Source organism: Paroedura picta, chromosome 12, assembly GCF_049243985.1.
Source record: "Paroedura picta isolate Pp20150507F chromosome 12, Ppicta_v3.0, whole genome shotgun sequence".
Classification (NCBI taxonomy): Eukaryota; Metazoa; Chordata; class Lepidosauria; order Squamata; family Gekkonidae; genus Paroedura; species Paroedura picta.
The window spans coordinates 46,446,878-46,470,495 of record NC_135380.1 but is presented as its reverse complement, the minus strand read 5'-3'; the positions used below and the strand labels follow the sequence as shown (position 1 = coordinate 46,470,495).

Here is a 23,618-nt window from a genome sequence, read left to right as displayed (position 1 = left end):
CGCAAGATCAGCAAGGTATACTGCTGAGGTGATGAAAACCTACTCCTTCTCCACTAAGCATCGAATGTCCCAAAAATTGTTCACAGCCCGATATCATATAACTTTGGTCAGAAAGGAAAAAAAACCTTCCAATGGGGATGGACTCAACAGGAAGACCTCAAAACCAAGAAGTTCTCTCTTCCTATTTCACTGTGCCTGAGGAGCACCACTTGCTAGCTCGAGCCAGTTCCCAAATCCAAGCCACACTACATGCCACTAGAACCCTCTTCTGACACTCGGGCCATGTTTATGTCCAAAGGGAACGGGGAGGAGCAGGTCAGGTGGCCAGGCCAAAGGCCAAACTTACAAGGAAACAGCAAAGCTATGGCACAGAAATCCAACAAGGCAGCTTCCCAACAGCAGCATCTTTTTCGGTTATTGTTCAGTTGAAAAAGCCCCATGCTCTCAAGGTCAAGACAGAGATTGCCAGTGGGCCTCAGGTTCAACCACTGCTTCTTGCAGCTTTCTCCACAGGAAAGTATCCAATATTTGTGCAAACGCCCTGTGAAAATCTATGCCACAATGTGGGGTGCGGGAGGGGTAGGCACTAGTAGGCTTGTGTGCAGTGGTGTCCGAATCGGCCATTCCATGCAGATGCAGCCAGCGGCGCACTGCGGAGGGGGGGGGAGGCACAGGCACGGTGTGTCTGTCAGTGCACACACGCAGGCACAGAGCTCATGCTCCCCACTCGTGGCGCGGCGCTGTCTGTGTCAGCTTGGAATGGCCGATTCAGACGGCGCCATGCACAGTCCTAATTGGCACCACACCCTCCCCATCTAAACTTGAAAAACAGCGTCTCCATACCATCACCCCCCTCCACAAACACCATTTTGCCATCTGTTCTAAATGGGTAAACCACATTCCTTAGATCATAGAATCATAGAGTTGGAAGGGGCCATACAGGCCATCTAGTCCAACCCCCTGCTCAACACAGAATCAGCCCTAAGCATCCTAAAGCATCCAAGAAAGGTGTGTATCCAACCTTTGCTTGAAGACTGCCAGTGAGGGGAAGCTCACCACCTCCTTAGGCAGCCTATTCCACTGCTGAACTATTCTGACTGTGAAAATTATTTTCCTGATATCTAGCCTATATCTTTGTACTTGAACTTTAAACCCATTACTGCGTGTCCTCTCCTCTGCAGCCAGCAAAAACAGCATCCTGCCCTCCTCCAAATGACAACCTTTCAAATACTTAGAGGGCTATCATGTCCCCTCTCAACCTCCTTTTCTCCAGGCTGAACATTCCCAAGTCCTTCAACCTATCTTCATAGGGCTTGGTCCCTTGGCCCCAGATCATCCTCGTCGCTCTCCTCTCCAAGATCACCACACTGCAATCTTGACTGATTGATTGATATGAGAGAGAGAGGAACCTCACATTATTTGGGGGCGGACTATGGGCATTTCCACAAATCCAGTAAAATAGTGTTACGCCAGCATAATGGCATAGCAATAAGAATTTCTGTTCCTCCAGCCATTCCTCACTTTCTTCCTATCTTGCTTTTGTCTGCTGCCTTTTTGTGCTTCTTACACTCCACATTCCTGCTTGAAATGATGGAAGAGAGCAATGTGTTTTACACACAACTCTCTACCGCCTGTCAATCAAGCCAGGCAAACAATCCCCTTTCTCAACGTTTTAAGGGTCCCACAATGCCCGCTAATTTTTTAAAATTCAAACCTACATTGAAATGCCTATGCTCCAGGCAATTCACTTAAAAAAAATACTCCTCTCCCCGGGAGAAGGGAGAGGGAGGTGGGTGCAAGGGTGGGACACTGGAGGCAGAGATAGCGCTACTTCACACATTTCTTTGGCTGGTGGCTGGCTGGCTACTATTCTGTAGCTTGCGCTACATAGGCTGTGATTCCCCAACTACCTCTTTAAAATGGTGGATGTAGCGAGCAGTTTGCTGATGTTGGCAATGTCATGTGGAGCATCTAGAATATAACAACTACCTAAGGTAAGCATTACACTACATTTATCAGGTGCGGGATTGTCCTATGAATTGCTGCATAAGCAGTGGATCAGAACCAACACTGGTGGAAAGCAATGAAAGAGCACAAGGATCCAACTTTGCCCCCATTTGTATAAAGCCAAGTTATATGCGTTCTTCCTATCGTCTTCCATTCATTCACTGGTTTCTTTCTCTTCTGGGTGCACTTTCCCAATCCTGCTACATAAGCTGACAGTGTGGGGCCATGAGACAAAGTATTCTCTGAAGCACAGTTGGTAAACCAAGTCAACAGGACTTCCATCTTCTGTGGAAATTAAAGGGTAAGGAGGTGAAAGAAGGACTCCCACCAGAGAGATCCAGACTCAACTTTACTATGGTTATTGTCAATATTTAAATCAACAATGTTCAACAATAAGGGCCAGGGCCTTTTCGGTCCAGGCCCCCACCTGGTGGAACGAGCTCCCTGAAGAGATCAGGGCCCTGCTGGAACTTCCACAATTCTGCAGGGCCTGCAAAATGGAGCTCTTCCACCAGGCATTTGCTTGAGGCCAACTGACCCATAACATCTACAGGTCCCCCATCCTCCCCTGACTGCTGTTCTAGTTGGCATGTGATATCATGATTGTTATCTGTTATGTTGTTATATGTTCTATGTAAATGTTCTACAATGTTTTATGTAAACCACCCATAGCTGTATGGAAGGGTGGTATAAAAAAACTGACTGACTGACTGACTAACTAACTACACAATGTCTTAGAGAGTCTTCTTTTTCATAGACAAGGTTTGCTTTGGTGTGTTGCTGATCTCTTCCTACTAAGTCCCCAGTGTCTTCTCCAAAGCGCCTAAGCATTACAGTAGTTAAGACACCATGAACTTGCAAGTCTCAAGTGGCCCAGGCTTCATTGCTCTCTTTAGCCTTCAACCACCAGCCCTGCTTGCAGACTTGAGGTGGGAAATGACCAGAGGCAGGGCTTGCTTGGAGGCGATGCTTCACCTGTGAAATGCCCTCCCACCTGAATCCCTTAAACGCCAACCCTAAACATCGCTTATATTCTGCCGTGTCATTGGAAATTCAGGGCGGATTACATCCTCTAACTTGAGGACTCTTTTATAGATATCATTCTGGACGGCTGAATGTTTCCCACTCTTTGGGTGGCTTATTTTATTATTGATAATAAGCTGCCACAAGGAGCTCTGTGGAGGGGCAGTATATACCATTTCCAAACAAATAAAATCTGCCACATGGCAGGATAACAACACTGACCTACCACAAAAGGATGATTCTGCATACTGCTCACCTGCAGTGCTAAAGAGCTTTATTTATTTACTAGTTTCAAAGCCCATTTTAGCAGAGAGAAGGCCCCCTGGCTAGAGGGACCGGGGAGAGGGCTCTCTCCGTGGGGCTTGGCAGCGGAGGGCCGCTTCTGGGCCTGGGAAGGGTTCTCGCCATGGTGGAGCTCTTCCCGGGCCAGGGGCAGCGGACAGCCTCCCCCCCCCCCCCGTTGGCTGTGCCAGCAGAGAGCCCCTGGGCCCAGGAGAGCTGCCCCTGGGCCCGGAAGGGTTCTCGCTGCGTCACAGACATGGCGAAAGCCCTTTCAGGACCTGGGGGGGGGAGGTAGAAGACCGTCACCACCAGCTGATTGGCCTTATTCTGCCTCAGACAGCCGGACTGGCTCCACCCCAGGGCCAGTTTCACTTTTATACATAAGAGAACCATCAATAAGGATTTATTTATTTATCGGGAAACTACAGGCCAGTGAGTCTGACCCCTGCTGTGGGTAAGATAATGGAGCAGATATTAAAGGGAGCGATCCGCAAACATCTGGAGGACAATTTGGTGATCCAAGGAAGTCAGCATGGATTTGTCTGCAACAGGTCCTGTCAGACCAACCTGGTTTCCTTTTTTGACCAAGTAACAGGTTTGCTGGATCGTGGAATTTCGGTTGATGACTGGAGGACCACAGGTTGACTACCCCTGCTCTAACCAATTCCCTATCCACCTAACTATCTGAAAATCCAGATTGCAGTCCTTCAATTTATGCATCAGAACATCATGGGGAACCTTATCAAAAGCTTTACTAAAATCCAAGTAAATTCGGTTGATGTCGTTTACTTGGATTTTAGTAAAGCTTTTGATAAGGTTCCCCATGATGTTCTGATGGATAAATTGAGGGACTGCAATCTGGATTTTCAGATAGTTAGGTGGATAGGGAATTGGTTAGAGAACCGCACTCAAAGAGTTGTTGTCAATGGTGTTTCATCAGACTGGAGGGAGGCGAGTAGTGGGGTACCTCAGGGCTCGGTGCTCGGATCCCTAAGAAATACAGCTCACTTCCAGACTACTTCGAGAAAATGGTTGCTTTCTGTTTCTATGGCACTGCACCACTCGGGCTGAAAGCCAGCATGGTGTCAAGGCCTCTAAACGGCAGAACTGGGTTTGATTCCCTACTCCTCCAAATGCAGCCAGCTGGATGATCTTGGGCTAGTCACAGTGCAGAGCTGTTCTCACATATCAGTTCTCTGAGAGCTCTCTCAGCCCCACCTACCCCTCAGGGCGTGGAGAGAGGAAGGGGAAAGTAAGCTGCTTTGGAACTCCTTCTGGTAGTGCAAAGAAAGGTGTAAAAAAACTAGCTCTTCTTCCTTATCCCTCCCAGACTCCACTCCTAAATTTCCAAGAGTTCCCCAACCTGAAATTGGCACTCCTACCCCCTACCTCAACCATCCCTGACCTCACTAGCAGCCAGCAGAGACCAGGCAACAAGAGAAGTGACTGGGTGGGGGGAGCCCTGGAGGAAAAAGTCTCTGTGGGAGAGGCCTATAGTGTAGGAAAATGGTTGATCATGATTTGATTCCATGATTAAAACGTGAGGAGGGGAGATTGCTCCAGGTTCATTAATTGCCGGTCATTCACTTCCATGAGTTCCCATCCTCCAGCACATGCCCAGGCACAAACAGGCCATGCCAGGAATTAAAAGGCCCTTCTTTCAGCCAGTGCTTCCATTGTCAGGAAATTGCATCCTTCTCCTCCCCTCCCCTCCCTGCCCTGCACAGCAATTTAACAAGGCTTTTAGAAAAGGTGGGTTTCCCCCTCCCTCCCGCACACACTGCTCTTCCCACTCCCTTAGACTTCTATTTAACAGCTCGTCTATTGGTTCCCTGATCACATATCCCAGAAAGCCAGACAGGCCAATCAAGAGCTGCCTGATGACTGTCTTTTGGACCACATTTGCTCATTCAGGAAGAAATACATTCTTCACTTGCTTCTAAAAGTGCTCTGCGAGGAGTCAAGCAGAGGAGGAAGATAAAATGTTTCCTGGCTACTGGTTGACCTCACAAGTTGTTCAGCTAACATTGAGAGGTAAAGAGATGCATTGTGAGCATTCAACAGTCAGTCTGTCTAACTTGACCAGCCTCTAGGGCAAGGGTGGCCAAACCGTGGCTCTCCAAACGTCCTATGCTAAAGCTCAGCAGGCTTTGGAAAACTTATTATGCAGCTGGAATCAGGACTGGAAGCCCTTTGGCCACTGGAAGCTCATCAGGCATTATACCAACCACACTCCAGCACTCCTGGTTTCCTTTTTTGACCAAGTAACAGGTTTGCTGGATCGTGGAAATTCGGTTGATGTCATTTACTTGGATTTTAGTAAAGTTTTTGATAAGGTTCCCCATGATGTTCTGATGGATAAATTGGACTGCAATCTGGATTTTCAGATAGGTGGATAGGGAATTGGTTAGAGCAGGGGTAGTCAACCTGTGGTCCTCCAGACGTCCATGGACTACAATTCCCATGAACCCCCATGAGCATTACCTGGCAGGGGCTCATGGGAATTGTAGTCCATGGACATCTAGAGGACCACAGGTTGACTACCCCTGGGTTAGAGAACCGCACTCAAAGAGTTGTTGTCAATGGTGTTTCATCAGACTGGATGTGACTAGGGGGGTACCTCAGGGCTTGGGGCATGGTCTGGTACTTTTTAACATATTTATTATTGATCTAGATGAGGGGGTGGAGGGACTACTCATCAAGTTTACAGATGACACCAAATTGGGAGGACTGGCAAATACTCCGGAAGATAGAGACAGAGTTCAAGGAGATCTGAACAAAATGGAAAAATGGGCAAATGAGAACAAGATGCAATTTAATAAAGATAAGTGTAAAGTTCTGCATCTGGGTCAGAAAAATGAAAAGCATGCCTACTGGATGGGGGATACGCTTCTAGGTAACACTGTGTGTGAACGAGACCTTGGGGTACTTGGGGATTGTAAACTAAACATGAGCAGGCAGTCTGATGCAGCGGTAAAAAAGGCAAATGCCATTTTGGGCTGTATCAACCGGGGCATCACATCAAAATCACAAGATGTCATAGTCTCATTGTATACGGCACTGGTCAGACCACACCTGGAGTACTGTGTGCAGTTCTGGAGGCCTCACTTCAAGAAGGATGTAGATAAAATTGAAAGGGTACAGAGGAGAGCGACGAGGATGATCTGGGGCCAAGGGACCAAGCACTATGAAGATAGGTTGAGGGACTTGGGAATGTTCAGCCTGGAGAAAAGGAGGTTGAGAGGGGACATGATAGCCCTCTTTAAGTATTTGAAAGGTTGTCACTTGGAGGAGGGCAGGATGCTGTTTCCGTTGGCTGATGAGGAAAGGATGCACAGTAATGGGTTTAAACTACAAGTACAATGATATAGGCTAGATATCAGGAAAAAACATTTCACAGTCAGAGTAGTTCAGCAGTGGAATAGGCTGCCTAAGGAGGTGGTGAGCTCCCCCTCACTGGCAGTCTTCAAGCAAAGGTTGGATACACACTTTTCTTGGATGCTTTAGGATGCTTTGGGCTGACCCTGCGTTGAGCAGGAGGTTGGACTAGATGGCCTGTATGGCCCCTTCCAACTCTATGACTCTGTGATTCTGTGATATAGTCATGCAGCTATCAGAACTAGAAACATGCTTCAAAAAATGCAAGATGATTAATTCTGTGCCCCTTTTTTTGCACTCTTGAGAACTGCACCACCCCAAGATGCCACAGTAAGGGGTGGTATATATATATAAATTAAATGAATAAAATAAAGACATCAAGATAGGGAGCCATGTTACTCTGTGTGTACATATGAACATCAGAAGAGCCTTGCTTTATCATACCTGTGGTCCAACTAGTTCAGCACACAGTGCCCAGAGACCAGTCTGGATAGCCAACAAACATGGCATAGAGGCCAGGGCCTGAGATCCCACATGGTGTAGTGGTTAAAGAATGGTGGCCTCTACTCTAGAGAACCAGGTTTGACTCTCCATTCCTCCACATGGAGTCAGGTGGGATACCTTGGACTAGTCACTGCTCTGCAGGAACTGCTCTTTAGAGCTCTCTCAGCTCCATCTACCTCACAGATTGTCTATTCTGGGGAAGGGAAGGGAAAGGTGTTTGTAGTGGTGTTTCATGTAGTGAAAAGTGGGGTATAAAACCCCAGCTCTTCTCCACTGACAATGTCAACAAGAAGACCAAGAGATATGAAGAAAGGTTGGGGGAGCTTGGTCTGTTTAGCCTAGAGAGGAGACAACTGAGAGGGGATCTGATAACCATCTTCAATTATTTGAAAGGGTGCCATATGGAGGATGGAGCAGAATTGTTCTCTCTTGCCCCAGAGGGACAGACCAGAACGAATCGGATGAAATTAATTCAAAAGAAGTTCCTGACAGTTTGTCAGTGGAACAGGCTTCCTCGGGAGGTGGTGGGTTCTCCTTTTTTGGAAATTTTTAAACAGAGGCTAGGTAGCCCCCCGGGGCTGCAGCGGGCAGCCGGGAGACGCGTTGGGCCACTTCAAACTATCGGAAGCTGTGCCTGATGGCCACCGCGAGGATGGCCTAGCCCGCTCCCTTGGCCCGCTCCCGGCTTCCCTGCCCACCACCGCTGCGGGGACTACCCGGACGCAGCGTCCACCCGCTCCCGACTCTCAGCCCCACCAACATCGCAGAGACTGTCCGGCTGCTCCCTCGGCCTGCTCCCGGCTTCCCTGGCCCATCACCGCCGCTCGGTCCGCTCCCAGCCCCGGACTCTCCACCACCACCACCACAGGGCCCGCTCCCGGCTCTCTAGCCTACCACCGCCAGAGAAACCATCGCACCAGGCAGCCCAGGACCCGCAGTGAACCACCTCTGCACGTTACCCAGGGCTCCTACATCCAGGGCTCCTTCACTACAGCCAGACACAACAGAACTGATCAAATGAATTAGGGAAGATCAATTGATTGAAGAAAAGGGAACTGGTCTGTTCGAAATTGATTGGGGGGAGTGATTGGGGGAGGAACTGAACCAATTGAATTGAGGGACGGAACCGGTCTGATTGAAACTGACTAGGGAGGAATTGATGGGGGGGGGACTGAACTGATTGATTTAATTGAAGGAAAACATGAGTCAAACCGCATTATTATCAAGGTAGGGAGAGTGGCTGAAATTGTTTATTGGGTGGGGGGGATTGGACGGGGGAATCCATCAGCCATAATTAAATGGACTGTCGGAAGGGAGACACTCCAAAAGGGGGGGGGGGAATCAAGCGGGAAGCCTAACGGTTTAAAAACTGAAGTGGGAATATAACAACAGGGATAGGGGGAGGGAGGAAAATCACTGAAGAGAAAAAAATGCGGAAATATACTGGAGGGGGGAAGGAGGGAAAGCACTAAAGAAAAACGCGGGAAAGAGGGGGAGGAGGGAGCAACAATAACGCGAGAAAGAGAAGAAAGAGAGAGGACGAGAATCAACCACGGGAGGGGGGTAGATGCAGAAATAATCTGCCCAATAACAAGAAAGAGGGAGAAGTAAAATATAGCAAAGAAAGAGGAAAGAAAGTAGTTCAGCAGTGGAATAGGCTGCCTAAGGAGGTGGTGAGCTCCCCCTCACTGGCAGTCTTCAAGCAAAGGTTGGATACACACTTTTCTTGGATGCTTTAGGATGCTTAGGGCTGATCCTGCGTTGGGCAGAGGGTTGGACTAGATGGCCTGTATGGCCTCTTCCTAGAGCCTCTTGTGGCACAGAGTGGTAAGGCAGCCGTATGAAAGCTTTGCCCATGAGGCTGGGAGTTCAATCCCAGCAGCCGGCTCAAGGTTGACTCAGCCATCCATCCTTCCGAGGTCGGTAAAATGAGTACCCAGCTTGCTGGGGGGTAAACGGTAATGACTGGGGAAGGCACTGGCAAACCACCCCATATTGAGTCTGCCATGAAAACACTAGAGGGCGTCACCCCAAGGGTCAGACATGACTCGGTGCTTGCACAGGGGATACCTTTACCTTTACCTTATGGCCTCTTCCAACTCTATGATTCTGTGATTCTGTAAAATAAACTGCCCTTAGAAATAAAACAAGAGGGAATGGAAGGGAGAAAATTGGGAAATCAAAAAAGATCACAACTCCCATATACACTACCAAATCCCCAGAATATATATAAATAAATAACCCAAACTCAATCACTACATCTCCCACATGTTCCACTTAATTAATTCAATGAAATTCAACCTTAAATGAACCCTTTTTCCCCTCCATCCCACCTCAATGGGAACCAATAAAATGTAATGGCATCCTAATTAAACAAATTAGCTCCAGACTGGGTAACCCTGAGATGTAGGAAACGATCGGGGCCATCCCTTTGGATCTCAACCCACCAGAATCTAACCTACCAAAATCAAATCAACCAACCTGAAACAGAAAAAAACAAAGCTACTAAAACCAGAACAACCAAACAAGAATCAGAACCAGGGCACAAAAATCTTAGAAATCAATCATTTTACAATTCAGGGAGAAAACATCAGTCATGGACAGCTCCCAAAAATCCGAGCTCAACTAAGGGTACAATAACACCAAAGGGGGACCCAAGGGGGTCGGGGATCCCAATAATAAGGGGAAGAGGCAGAGACAGCAGTGGGGGGAGGCTGGAAGAAGGGCTTGAGAAATGACCAAACTCGAACCCCTTCTAACCTCTGCCCCATTTCTCAAGTCACTACAGTGGAGGCAATGGTGAACAACCCACCTCCGACACTGATGCTGTGCAATGCCAGGTCGATTAACAACAAAGCCTCCACTCTGCAAGCTTGCTTTGCAGAGCAGGGAGTAGACCTGGCATGCTTGACAGACCCCTGGTCCAGAAATGGTGAAACAGTCGCTCTCAAAGAGCTGGCCCCTGCTGGGTTCTCTGTCCTCCATCATCACGAACCGTGGGGCGGGGAGGAGGACTGGCAATCCTGATCCGAAATAACATCTCCTTCAGGGTTCTCCCTTCGCCGACAATCCCAGGAACTGAGCGTATTGGCCTCGGGTGGGGCACAACTGAGAGTGTGGCCATCTGGCTGGTGTATCGCGCACCCAATTGTCAGGATCATGTGATCTCTGCCATGATTTGTGCTTGACCTGAGTGACTCCATCTTGAATCAATGTTTGTTATTTTAAGTGTCTCTGTAACAACTCTGAACAGTCTGTGCTGTGATTTAGTTTTCCAAATAATTCTGCTAGACTGTGTTATCTCTGGGAGGGGAACTGTCTAATACCCAAGGCCAAGACAACCCAGTTATCTTTCCTGGATGTGAACCCAGGCTGGCACCTGTGAGAGGGCGGCTTTTGCTCTCTGGGAAAATGTACAGCTTTGGGCGGGAAAGGGAACTGGTAAAAGTGCTTGCTGTTTGTGTACTGATCAGATTCGACTATGAACGTTGAGGTGTCTTGATCTGCTAGCAATAAAGCTTTCTACTAATCCAGAAGTATTGTTATTAGTCTGTCAGCCCTGACACCAATGCACCTCCAGATGCCCTGCCTGCCCTGCTAGAGGCGGCCACCGCCTGGACATTACAGTTCCCCAGACTACTAATTTGACGCTGGCCTTCCTTATGGTCTAACTTTCACCGCCATACATAGCAACTGGGAAGACCATAGCCTTGACTAGACGCACTTTTGTTGGCAGGGTGATGTCTCTGCTTTTTAGGATGCAGTCTCCATCTGCAGTGATCTTGGAGCCCAGGAAAAGAAAATCTGTCATTACCTCCATTTCTTCCCCATCTATTTGCCAGGAATTGAGAGGGGCATATGCCATGATCTTTGTTTTCTTGATGCTGAGTTTCAAGCCAACTTTTGCACTCTCCTACTTCACCCAAGAGAGCCTCTTGTGGCGCAGAGTGGTAAGGCAGCTGTCTGAAAGCTTTGCCCATGAGGCTGGGAGTTCAATCCCAGCAGCCGACTCAAGGTTGAGTCAGCCTTCCATCCTTCCAAGGTCGGTAAAATGAGTACCCAGCTTGCTGGGGAGTAAATGGTAATGACTGGGGAAGGCACTGGCAAACCACCCCGTATTGAGTCTGCCATGAAAACGCTAGAGGGCGTCACCCCAAGGGTCAGACATGACTCGGTGCTTGCACAGGGGATACCTTTACCTTTACCTTTACTTCACCCGCATCAAAAGGCTCTTTAGTTCCTCTTCACTTTCTGCCATTAGAGTGGTATCATTTGCATATCTGAGGTTGTTGATATTTCTCCCTGCCATCTTGATCCCAATTTGTGACTCAACTAACCCTGCCTTTCTCATGATGTGCTCCGCGTACAAGTTAAATAGGCAAGGTGACAGTATACAGCCTTGCCAATCTCCTTTCTCAATTTTGAACCAATCAGTGATTCCATGCCCAGTTCTCACTGTTGCTTCTTGATCTGCATATATCTTCTTCCTCCCAGAAGACAAGATGGACTACATCTGCCCCAAGTGTAAGCTGGTAAGACTTTTGGAGGAAAGGATTAGGGGATTAGAAGACAGTATTATTACTCTGAACCAAAGTAAGAAAGGGGAGGAGTTCATACACCAGAGCCGTGCAACTCGGAATAAAGAGGATACAACCAGTCCTGAAGAGGATAAGGAGATTGACCATACTACTGAGCCTCTGCAGACAGTTCGGAAAAAGACTCTACGGCGTAGAGTGAGACAGTTCTCGGGGCCTTTGGAGCTCCAGAATAGATTTCAGGCCCTTGCAGAGGAGGTGCAAGGGTCAACGAGGGAAGACGTCCCAAAACAAAGTCTAAGACAAAGGGAAGAGGCCACTGGGATAGAAGGAAATGGAGTTGAGAAGAAAAAAAAAGGAGAGTACTGGTAATTGGAGACTCCCTGCTAAGAGGAATGGATCGCCATGTGGCTGGGCCCGACCCCCTAACCCGAGAGGTGTGTTGCTTGCCAGGGGTGAAAATTAAAGACATTTCAGAACGGCTTCCCAAACTCCTCAAATCTACGGATCGCTACCCATTTGTGATGGTCCATGTCGGAACGAATGACATGTCCCTGAATACCATCGCTCCTATTAAAAAAGACTATCAAGATCTGGGGAGGAAGCTCAAGCAAATGGGGGCACAAGTGGTATTCTCTTCAATCTTGCCTGTCAAGGGAAGAGGAATGCGTCGGGAGAGGAAGATAATGGAGGTGAATCACTGGCTGCGTAGTTGGTGCCGGCAGGAGAGATTTGGTTTCTGGGACCATGGGATAGGCTTTCTTGAGGAAGGCCTACTAGCACTGATGGACTGCACTTATCGAAGCTGGGGAAGAATGTGTTTGGCAGGAACCTGGGGAGATTCATCAGGAGAGCTTTAAATTGAAGACACAAGGGGAAGGAGACGATCAACATAGGGAGTGTAAGGAAGGAGAACGATCGGGGGTAGCCCAACCGGCAACCCAACAGGAGACATGCCCATGCAGAGACGAGCTGCCGGAGCCGCAGAGCCAGCCGCTGCCGCCAGCCACCGCAGCACCGCCACCACCCCTACCCACGCCACCATGACACATGGCCTGCCGCCCCATGCGGCCACGAGCAGCCCGCAGCCGACGCTGCAGGAGCGGCTGCAGGGAGCGCCGGAGCCGCCACCGGAGCCGCCACAATTATGATGCTTTTCACTACCTTGCCGGTAGGCTCCGAGACGGGGGGGGGGGAGAAGTGGGCGTTGGCGGCTCGCAGGCCGCCCCACAGCACGACTCCATGGGGCCCCTGGGAGACGGAGAGCCGCTCCCCTGACCTCACGAGCCCCGCTAGCGCCCGCTGTATTTGGACTACAGCAGGCTTGATTACTAGTAACAATAACTTAACAAAATCATATCAATAACACATAGAATAGAATCATAGAATCATAGAGTTGGAAGGGCCATCTAGTCCAACCCCCTGCTCAACGCAGGATCAGCCCAAAGCATCCTAAAGCATCCAAGAAAAGTGTGTATCCAAGCTTTGCTTGAAGACTGCCAGTGAGGGGGAGCTCACCACCTCCTTAGGCAGTCTAACACCATAAAATAGAAATTGTGAGAGCCTCAGCTCAACTCTTACTGGACCCTGTGGGCAACCGATTAGTGTTGGTCATAGAGGGGGGGAGCCTGAGTGCCAACTGGAAGCAGTGGTTTAGTCGACCTCAACCAAATGTCTGGCAGAGGAGCTCCCTTTTGCAGGCCCTGTGGAACTGTTTAGGTTCTGTCAGGGCCCTGATCTCTGATCTCTGGGAGCTCGTTCCACCAGGTGGGGGGCAGAATGGAGAAAGCTCTGGCCCTGGTTGAGGTCACGCGGACCACCAGGAGGTTGGATGTAATAGAGCGCAAGGCTCTCTGAGGAGTGTAGGTGGAGAGGCGGTCCCTCAGGTATACTGGGCCCAGACCGCGTATGGCCTTAAAGGTAATAACCAACACCTTAAGCCTGATCCGGAATTCAACCGGGAGCCAGCGCAGCTGCTGGAGGATGGGCCGGATGTGGGACCTCCGAGGTATTGCTGTGAGGACCCTGGCAGCTGCATTCTGAACTAGTTGCAGTTTCCAGATCAAGGATAAGGGTAGGCCAGCGAAGAGTAGAACATATTTATAAATATGTTGAACAACACAGGCCCCAGGACAGATCCTTGGGCTACTCCACTTGTCACTCTTTTCCAAGAAGATGCTGAACCATTAACAAGTACCCTCTGGGTACGATTTGTCAACCAGTTATTGATTCACCTGACAGAATTAGGATCCATACTGCATTTTACCAACTTGTGAACAAGAAAATCATGTGGAACCTTATCAAAAGCTTTACTGAAACCCAGATAAACTATGTCCACGACATTCCGCTGATCCAGCAAGGTAGTCACTTTCTCAAAAAAAGAAATAAGGTTGGTCTGACATGACTTGTTCTTAGGAAGGAAAAGAAAAATAATGCAAATAAATGACTGGCTACATCATTGGTGTCATCGTGAAAGGTTTGGATTTTTGGACCAAGGCTTATGCTATAATGATGAGACTTTTCTCTAGGGAGATGGTTTGCACCTGACAAGGGTAGGAAAAAATTGTTTGCAAAGAGCCTTGCAGACCTGGTGAGCAGGTCTTTAAACTAAATCCAATGGGGGAGCGAGACATAACACTGAAACCTAGTTTGATGATAATAACTGTAGATAAGAGCCCTTCAGCATGCTTATCCACACCTGAGATCAAGTCTCTGGTAGAATGGAGATGTGGCAACGGAGTGTGTGATGGTGGAATCAATGTCTTGAGAGTTGGATCAGGAGCCCTAGCAAGTGAGCTAGAGGCCGCCTGCTTGCCTTTGTTTGGATTTCCAATGCTTTTTCAACGGAGGCTCGGAAGATGGCCTAGTCTTTTCACACCCCAAAGATCATGGCCATTCAGATGTTGGAGCTGCTGGCATAACTGATCCAGTCCTCTTAGGAGATTAGTTGTGAGGGAACCAAAGGTGGGTCTGTTCCACCGAAACCAAAAAAGGAACACAACCCAATCTTAACAGGTAGGAACTCAGAAGTTGAGCTGTACAATAAAATAATGTAAAACTTGTTGATTATTTATTATAGTGCACAATGAAAAACAGAATAAAAACTTCATAAAAACTATACAGAACTAACAGCACATAAGACCAAACGGGTTTCGACCCTACTGGGTCTTCCTCAGTGGTCAGAACTGTGATGATAAACTCTTATATAAACTCTTATATTAAATACCTATATTAAACTCTTTATAAAGTGTAGCTGAGTGGTTAAATGGGATCCTGGAAGATAAATATTGAAAAATATCAGTATAAGCATGATTAAAAAGGAGAGTATAATATGTATGGGGATATCCTGTTGGTAATATGGGCAATTTCATTCCTTAATTTTTCAAAAGTAGTCTCTTATTTGTATTATTTTTGCAGACTGGTGACCCTAGGTACATACCATAGGAGGTGGTCTCCAAAAAGAATAAAATGTACATATATTGTTTGGACCCATAATTTACAGTAAGTCGCCACCTATGTTTGAATGATTTATTTGAAAGGTTGTCACTTGGAGGAGGGCAGGATGCTGTTTCTGTTGGCTGCAGAGGAGAGGACACGCAGTAATGGGTTTAAACTTCAAGTACAACGATATAGGCTAGATATCAGGAAAAAACTTTTCACACTCAGAGTAGTTCAGCAGTGGAACAGGCTGCCTAAGGAGGTGGTGAGCTCCCCCTCACTGGCAGTCTTCAAGCAAAGGTTGGATACACACTTTTCTTGGATGCTTTAGGACAGTGGTCCCCAACCTTTCTGAGGCTGGGGACCGGCAGGGCGTCGGACCGCGCCCGCGCGGACCGGCAGGGCGTCGGACCGCGCCCGCGCGGACCGCGCCCGCGCATCGGGCCGCACCCGCGGGCCGCGCCCACACGGGCCATGCCCGCGCAGCCACACGGCCCGGCCCTGATTCCCTCTCCCCGCCCTCCCGCAGTAAGAAGCTTCCCGGGCCGCAAGGTTGCGGCCTGGGAAGTTTTTTACTGCGGGGGGGGGGGGCGGGGAGAGGGAGCCGCGGCCCGGCGCCAATGTAATAGTGGATGGATATGAACTGTTCAGAAAAAACAGAATAGATTGAAGAGGTGGAGGAGTGGCACTGTATGTGAGGAAAGGGCTTACCTGTCAGGAAATTCTAGTGGAGGAGAGCATATCTACAGTGGAAAGCATCTGGGTGAAAATAAGCGAGGGGAAAACAAACAGTGTGGTGGTTGGTGTCTGCTACCGACCGCCTGACCAACGAGAGGATGTGGATGCTGCACTTTGTGAGCAGCTTGAGAAAATATCCAAGCGGCAGGACCTTGTCATCATGGGTGACTTCAATTTCCCAGATGTGTGCTGGGAAACAAACTCTGCAAAGCGTCCTCAGTCATGAAACTTTCTGACCTGCCTGGGTGACAATTTCATTTATCAAATGGTAGATGAACCCACAAGAATTTCAGCCATACTGGACTTAATACTGACCAACAGGCAAGAGTTGGTGGATGAGGTGAAGGAGGTGGGGACCCTAGGGGGAAGTGACCATGTCCTCATAGAATTCCTTTTGAGATGGGGAGCCAAGGAAGCTTGTAGCCAGACGCGGATGTTGGATTTTCGTAGGGTAAACTTTAATTAACTCAGAGACATGATGAGTGTCATACCATGGATGAGAATGCTGGAAGGGAAGGGAGCATGTGAAGGGTGGGTGCTACTCAAACAGGAGCTATTGCATGCTCAATCAATGACTATCCCAGAAAGACGAAAACACTGCAGGAGCTCTAAGAAGCCTATTTGGATGAACAGAGAACTTCAAGAGGAACTAAGAAAGAAAAGGAAAATGTTCAGGAAATGGAGGGTAGGACAGAGCTCTAAAGAAGAGTACCTACAGGTTACTAGGCACTGTAGATCAATCATCAGAAAGGCCAATGCTGAGAGTGAGCTAAGATAGGCCTGGGAAGCCCATTGTAACAAGAAAAGATTTTTCAGTTATGTGAGGAGCAAACGTAAAGTAAAGGAGGCAATAGGCCCACTGTTGGGTGTGGATGGACAAACTCTAACGGAAGATGCAGAGAAAGCAGAAAGGCTTAGTGCCTATTTTACATCTGTTTTTCCCCACAGGTCAAAGTGTTTAGGCACATCTAGAGATGGCCATAGCCAAAGGACAGTGTCTGGGTGGCAGGTTAACATGGATAGAGAGGTTGTCGAGAGGCATTTAGCTGCACTGGATGAGTTCAAATCCCCTGGTCCAGATGAAATGCACCCGAGAGTACTCAAAGAACTTTCCAGAGAACTTGCACAGCCCTTGTCCATCATCTTCGGAACCTCTTTAAGGACTGGAGATGTCCCGGAGGACTGGAAGAGAGCAAATGTTATTCTGATCTTCAAAAAAGGGAGGAAGGATGACCCGGGAAACTACAGACCAGTGAGTCTGACCTCTGTTGTGGGGAAGATAATGGAGCAGATATTAAAGGGAGCGATCTGCAAACATCTGGAGGACAATTTGGTGATCCAAGGAAGTCAGCATGGATTTGTCTCCAACAGGTCCTGCCAGACCAACCTAGTTTCTTTTTTTGACCAAGTAACAGGTTTGCTGGATCGGGGAAATTCGGTTGATGTCATTTACTTGGATTTTAGTAAAGCTTTTGACAAGGTTCCCCATGATGTTCTGATGGATAAACTGAAGGACTGCAATCTGGATTTTCAGATAGTCAGGTGGACAGGTCTATGATTCTGTGTCCAGAGAAGGGCAACAAAGATGGTGAGGGGTTTGGAGACCAACATGTATGAAGAAAGGTTAGAATCATAGAATCATAGAATCATAGAATCATAGAGTTGGAAGAGACCATACAGGCCATCTAGTCCAACCCCCTGCTCAACGAAGGATTAGCCCTAAGCATCCTAAAGCATCCAAGAAAAGTGTGTATCCAACCTTTGCTTGAAGACTTCCAGTGAGGGGGAGCTCACCACCTCCTTAGGCAGCCTATTCCACTCATGAACTACACTGACTGTGAAAAACTTTTTCCTGCTATCTAGCCTATATCGTTGTACTTGAAGTTTAAACCCATTACTGCGTGTCCTCTCCTCTGCAGCCAACAGAAACAGCATCCTGCCCTCCTCCAAGTGACAACCTTTCAAATACTTAAAGAGGGCTATCATGTCCCCTCTCAACCTCCTTTTCTCCAGGCTGAACATTCCCAAGTCCCTCAACCTATCTTCATAGGGCTTAGTCCCTTGGCCCCAGATCATCTTCGTCGCTCTCCTCTGTACCCTTTCAATTTTATCTACGTCCTTCTTGAAGTGAGGCCTCCAGAACTGCACACAGTACTCCAAGTGTGGTCTGACCAGTGCCATATACAATGGGACTATGACATCTTGTGATTTTGATGTGATGCCTCTGTTGATACAGCCCAAAATGGCATTTGCCTTTTTTACCGCTGCATCACACTGCCTGCTCATGTTTAGTTTACAATCCACAAGTACTCCAAGGTCTCATTCACACACAGTGTTACCTAGAAGCGTATCCCCCATCCATTAGGCATGCTTTTCATTTTTCTGACCCAGATGCAGAACTTTACACTTATCTTTATTAAATTGCATCTTGTTCTCATTTGCCCATTTTTCCATTGTGTTCAGATCTCGTTGAACTCTGTCTCTATCTTCCGGAGTATTTGCCAGTCCTCCCAATTTGGGAGGACAAATATGTTAAAAAGTACCGGACCGAGCCCTGAGCCCTGAGGTACCCCGCTACTCACCTCCCTCCAGTCTGATGAAACACCATTCACAACTACTCTTTGAGTGCGGTTCTCTAACCAATTCCCTATCCACCTAACTATCTGAAAATCCAGATTGCAGTCCTTCAATTTATCCATCAGAACATCATGTGGAACCTTATCAAAAGCTTTAGTAAAATCCAAGTAAATGACATCAACCAAATTTCCACGATCCAGCAAACCTGTCACTTGGTCAAAAAAGGAAACCAGGTTGGTCTGACAGGACCTGTTGGGAGACAAATCCATGCTGACCTGCTTGGATCACCAAATTGTCCTCCAGATGTTTGCAGATCGCTCCCTTTAATATCTGCTCTATTTTCTTACCCACAACAGAGGTCAGACTCACTGGTCTGTAGTTTCCCGGGTCATCCTTCCTCCCTTTCTTGAAGATCGGAATAACGTTTGCTCTCTTCCAGTCCTCCGGGACATCTCCAGTCCTTAAAGAGGTCCCGAAGATGATGGACAAGGGTTCTGCAAGTTCTCTGGAAAGTTCTTTGAGCACTCTCGGGTGCATTTCATCTGGCCCAGGGTATTTGAACTCATCCAGTACAGCTAAATGCCTCTCGACAACCTCTCTGTCCATGTCAACCTGCCACCCAGACACTATCCCTTGGCTACTGCCATCTCTAGATGCCACCTCCAACCACCACACTGTTTGTTTTCCCCTCGCTTATTTTCACCCAGATGCTTTCCACTGTAGATATGCTCTCCTTCACTAGAATTTCCTGACAGGTAAGCCCTTTCCTCACATACAGTGCCACTCCTCCACCTCTTCGATCTATTCTGTTTTTTCTGAACAGTTCATATCCATCCACTATTACATTCCAGTCATGAGAATCATTCCACAAAGTTTCTGTGATGCCTACTAGATCATACCTTTCCATCAGCATGAGAAGTTCCAGCTCTTCCTTCTTATTGCCCATGCTTTGGGCGTTAGTATAAAGGCATCTGAATCCTTTTACTTTTGGTTCCTTATGAGCTGGCCTTCCTGGTTGGGCTGCCCCCGATCGGTCTCCTTCCTTACACTCCCAATGTTGAACGTCTCCTTCCCCTTGTGGCTTCAGTTTAAAGCTCTCCTGATGAATCTCCCCAGGTTCCTTCCAAACACATTCTTCCCCAACTTTGATAAGTGCAGTCTATCAGGTGCTAGTAGGCCTTCATCAAGAAAGCCTATCCCATGTTCCCAGAAACCAAATCTCTCCTATCGGCACCAACTACACAGCCACTGATTCACCTCCATTATCTTCCTCTCCCGACGGATTCCTCTTCCCTTGACAGGCAAGATTGAAGAGAATACAACTTGTGCCCCCATTTGCTTGAGCTTTCTCCCTAGATCTTGATAGTCTACTTTAACAGGACCGATGGTATTCACGGACATGTCATTCGTAGCCACATGGACCATCACAAATGGGTAGCGATCTGTAGATTTGAGGAGGAGGGCAGCCGTTCTGAAACGTCTTTAACACGTTCTAGTTTTGTCAACATCCCTCTTCAATTGGGGTGACCAAAATTGAACACAGTACTCCAAGTGAGGCCGAACCAGAACAGAGTAAAGCGGTACCATCACCTCCCGTGATCTGTACACAATACTCCATTTGATACCCACACATGCGTCAGTGTATATAAGCGACTGCCTATCTGCATGCGCCCCACAACAAGCATTATGCTTGGCCAGTGGCAAAAGGCTGGTGTTCCTTGGCCCCAACTTCGTGGAAAGTGCTCCCAAGTCAGATCAAGGTCCTGCCAGAACTCCAGCAGTTCTGAAGGGCCTGTAAAAGAGGGCTCCTCCGCTAAGCCTTTGGTTGAAACCAGTGTCACCTACTTCAGTGGTCCCCAACCTTTATATCACCAGGGACCGGTCAACACTTGACAACTTTACTGAGGCCTGGGGGGAGTAGTCTTTTGCCAAGAGATGTCACCGCCTGAGCCCCTGCTCCGCTTGCTTTCCCGCCGGTGCCCCTGATTTGAGGAGTTTGGGCAGCCGTTCCTGCCGGTGCCCCTGATTTCCCGCCGCCCGCTGGGGGGTGCTGCCAGGAGCAGCTGCGCAGTGCCACGCAGTGCCACGCCAAGGGGGAGCCCCAGCCATGGCCGCCGCTGGAGAGCACCAAAGGTGAGCTGACGGCAGAGTGGCAGGGCAGCCCCTGAGGCAGCAGCCGGGGAGGAGGATGAGGAGGAGCTGCGGCCCGGTACCAACTGATCCACGGACCGGTACTGGGGTTGGGGATCACTGACCTACTGCACGTAACAATTATTATTGGTCCTTCCCCTACATGCATACGTCTGCATACTTCTATGTGTACCGATGTCTATTTACTGCCCCCTCTATTTCTTCAGCCCCTATCTACAGGCCCAGCTTTGCCTTCAGTACTCATCCTGAGCTTTCTGTTAGACAACATGGGGCCACAGCTGAAAGGAAAGCTGGCTGAGGAAACGGAAATTCCATCACATTTTTAGCCTGTTTTTTTATTCCAAACATGGGTTTCTCCTTTCCTTTTTATCTTCACAACAACCCTGTGAAGCTGAGAGACAACTGGCCCCAAAATGTCCATGGTAAGAAAAGAACCATCCTTATGCTTTTTCACATTCACATTACAATCCAATGACAAATGCATCCAAAAAAGCAAATTAGAAACATTTACAAACAGACCATGACTTGGTTCCAAACTCACTTTTTAGAAATCTATCATGCTCTTTTTCATACAATTTGCTGGCCAGCCTTCATCACTCATGCAACAGTTACGTGTGACTGGTTCCAGTGAGTCACGTGGTCCCATTTCCGCTTGCTAAACTGACAAAAGGACTACAGCTTCTGATGCACGTGATGTTTGCATAGCAGCAGCATCCAGAAGTCTCAGCTGACCCACTGTCTAAAGCCCTGGGGGGAAAAGAAATCTATGGCCTGCCTTTTCTTCTTCTGCCAGAAGTAGAAAAATATAAGAAAAATACATAATATTGTCAACTGCAGAAATGGCAAGAGGGACAACTTGCCCAAGTTCCTATGGAAATTCTGTGGCAGAACTAGAAACCCTGAGTTTTGGCTTTGAGCATTCTGAACTCAAGACCTTCATAGTTATTATCTATCCATCTTGGTATTGTTATATATTCAACAAACACTGCCCCTTTCCTCTCTCTCCTGTGGCTCTGAAGGTCACCCATAAAAGGCACACATAAGAAGGTCAGAGTGTGGGGAGACAAATGCTATGACAGCTTTAAAACACAACCTGTAGTAAAAAGAAAGCCACAAAGAAAACCTCCAGCCCAAAAAAGCACAAATGTTTCTGCATAATATTAATTAGATTCTCTTGGGAAGAACTGAATGCAAAGCTCTTTGTCCATCTAAGGTCACTTGTTTTCTGAAGATCTTGCCTGCTTCATTCCCTCCTCCCAAAGGAAGCCAAATCCTGGTTTGGGCATAAAAGGAAAGCTGAAGCACATCGATGTGGTTCTGTTTAGTGCGTCGGCCGCAAGGCCTCTTGATAGTCTTCTTCAACCATAAATGGAAGAGTCAGGCACACACTTTGTGGACTGGAGTTAATAAAAGTCACCTGGGTTGGCAGGCGCCCGATCCCACTTTCCTCCTAGACCCCATTTTGGGACGGAAAAAGAGTCACAAGCAGGAAAGCTTTACGGCAGGGTGTCAAAGCAGAAGCCCCCCCCCCCCCCAGTGCCTTATACGAGGCGCAAGACCTCAGATGTGACCCCCCTGCCGCAGGGCCTCCCCCCCCCCAAGTCCCTACGCTGAACTTACCTTCCAAATAGCAGCTGGAGGATGAAGAGAGTCCTTTTTTTGACTTGCAACCCACCAATTTCAGGCAAATCTCCAACATTTTCATTTGCTGGAGCAAGGCCCTTGGTGTCCAGCGCTCCCTCCCCCCCCCCCCGCTCCTCCTCCTCCTCCTCTTCTGAAAACTTCACGCACGCATGCACGCACCCAAAGCGGCTCCCCCTCAGGAAAGGCGCCCCGTTGCGGCCTGCCTCCAACCCGTTAGCTGCAGCTCAGCAGCAGGAGCGGAGCATCCATTGTTGACCCGCTCCATGCCCCCTCCCCCCTCCCGCCCCAACGGCGCTTCAAGGCTTCGGGGACATTCCTCCGCAGAAGTTCTGGCTGAACTCCGCGGAGAAACATCCGCGCCCTTCTCTCCCCCGCCAGAAGAGCCGCCCCGTGACTCCGAGCTGGGGCTTCAAACTTGGGCACTGGACCCTGCCCCCCCTCGCCCCCCCCCCCCCGCAGGCAGAGGCGGCTGACGGTGGAACTGCCAACAAAGGGCCCCCTTCAGGCTCGGCTTGTCTGGCTTCATGACATCAGGCAAGCAAGGAACGCCCCCTGCACACTTAACCCCTCGTTGTTCCGTCTGCTCGAGGCTCAGGGTCAAGAAGGGGACTCTGCTCGGCAGGCCAGAGGTTCCTTGGAAACCCTTAAAGCACAAGTTGACTAGTCCAAAGTGTGCGGAGGGAATCACTCTTCTTTGCCAAACTCCCCCAGCCCCCAAAAGCTTCCCCAACATTTAAGGACTCCAGAAATAGAGCAGACACGCCTTGTGAACGCTCTCCTGCAGACCCCCCTTTTCCCCTTTGCTAAACCTCAGCTGCCTCAGCTGATGGAGAGGAGACAGGATCACAGGATCCGTGCCCTTGTGCAGTTCTCTTGCGCAGCATGCTGAACACATGAAACTGACTTCGACTGGATCAGACCCCTGGTCCCTCAAGAGCAGTACTGTTGGCTCAGATTGGCAACAGCTCTCCAGGGTCTGGGACAGAGGTTTCTCGCCCCACCTATTGCCAGATCCTTTAACCAGCGAAGCCAGGGATCAAACCTGGGACTTTCACCATGCCAAGCGGATGTTCTGCCGCTGAGCCACTGCTCCTCCCTGTAAGGCAGATATGTTTCCAATCCACCAACATTGACTCTCGTGAAAGTTAAGAAAACAAAAAGGTTGCAAATCTCTAAAGCACGGGTAGTCAAACTGCGGCCCTCCAGATGTCCATGGACTACAATTCCCAGAAGCCCCTGCCAGTGAATGCTGGCAGGGGCTTCTGGGAATTGTAGTCTGTGGACATCTGGAGGGCCGCAGTTTGACTACCCCTGCTCTAAAGCCTAGGGAGTGACCCACTG

General features: G+C 48.7%; 1 protein-coding gene across 4 annotated transcripts in view; it reads right to left on the bottom strand.

Annotated features, from left to right (window-relative positions):
* The window catches only part of ABL1 (ABL proto-oncogene 1, non-receptor tyrosine kinase), a 263,258-nt gene that overhangs the window by 75,435 nt on the left and 164,205 nt on the right, over positions 1-23,618 (bottom strand). The window contains exon 1 of one of the 4 annotated variants that reach the window (XM_077305223.1): positions 22,254-22,681. The exons of 2 other annotated variants lie outside the window; for them this stretch is intronic. Coding sequence is in view for 1 of the 2 variants with exons in the window: in XM_077305222.1 (XP_077161337.1) it covers positions 22,254-22,338 (85 nt within the window). In the remaining variant the exon portion in view is untranslated. Of the gene's footprint in view, positions 1-22,253; positions 22,682-23,618 lie in introns of those variants that run through there. One more of the 4 variants, XM_077305222.1, reaches the window with a different exon arrangement.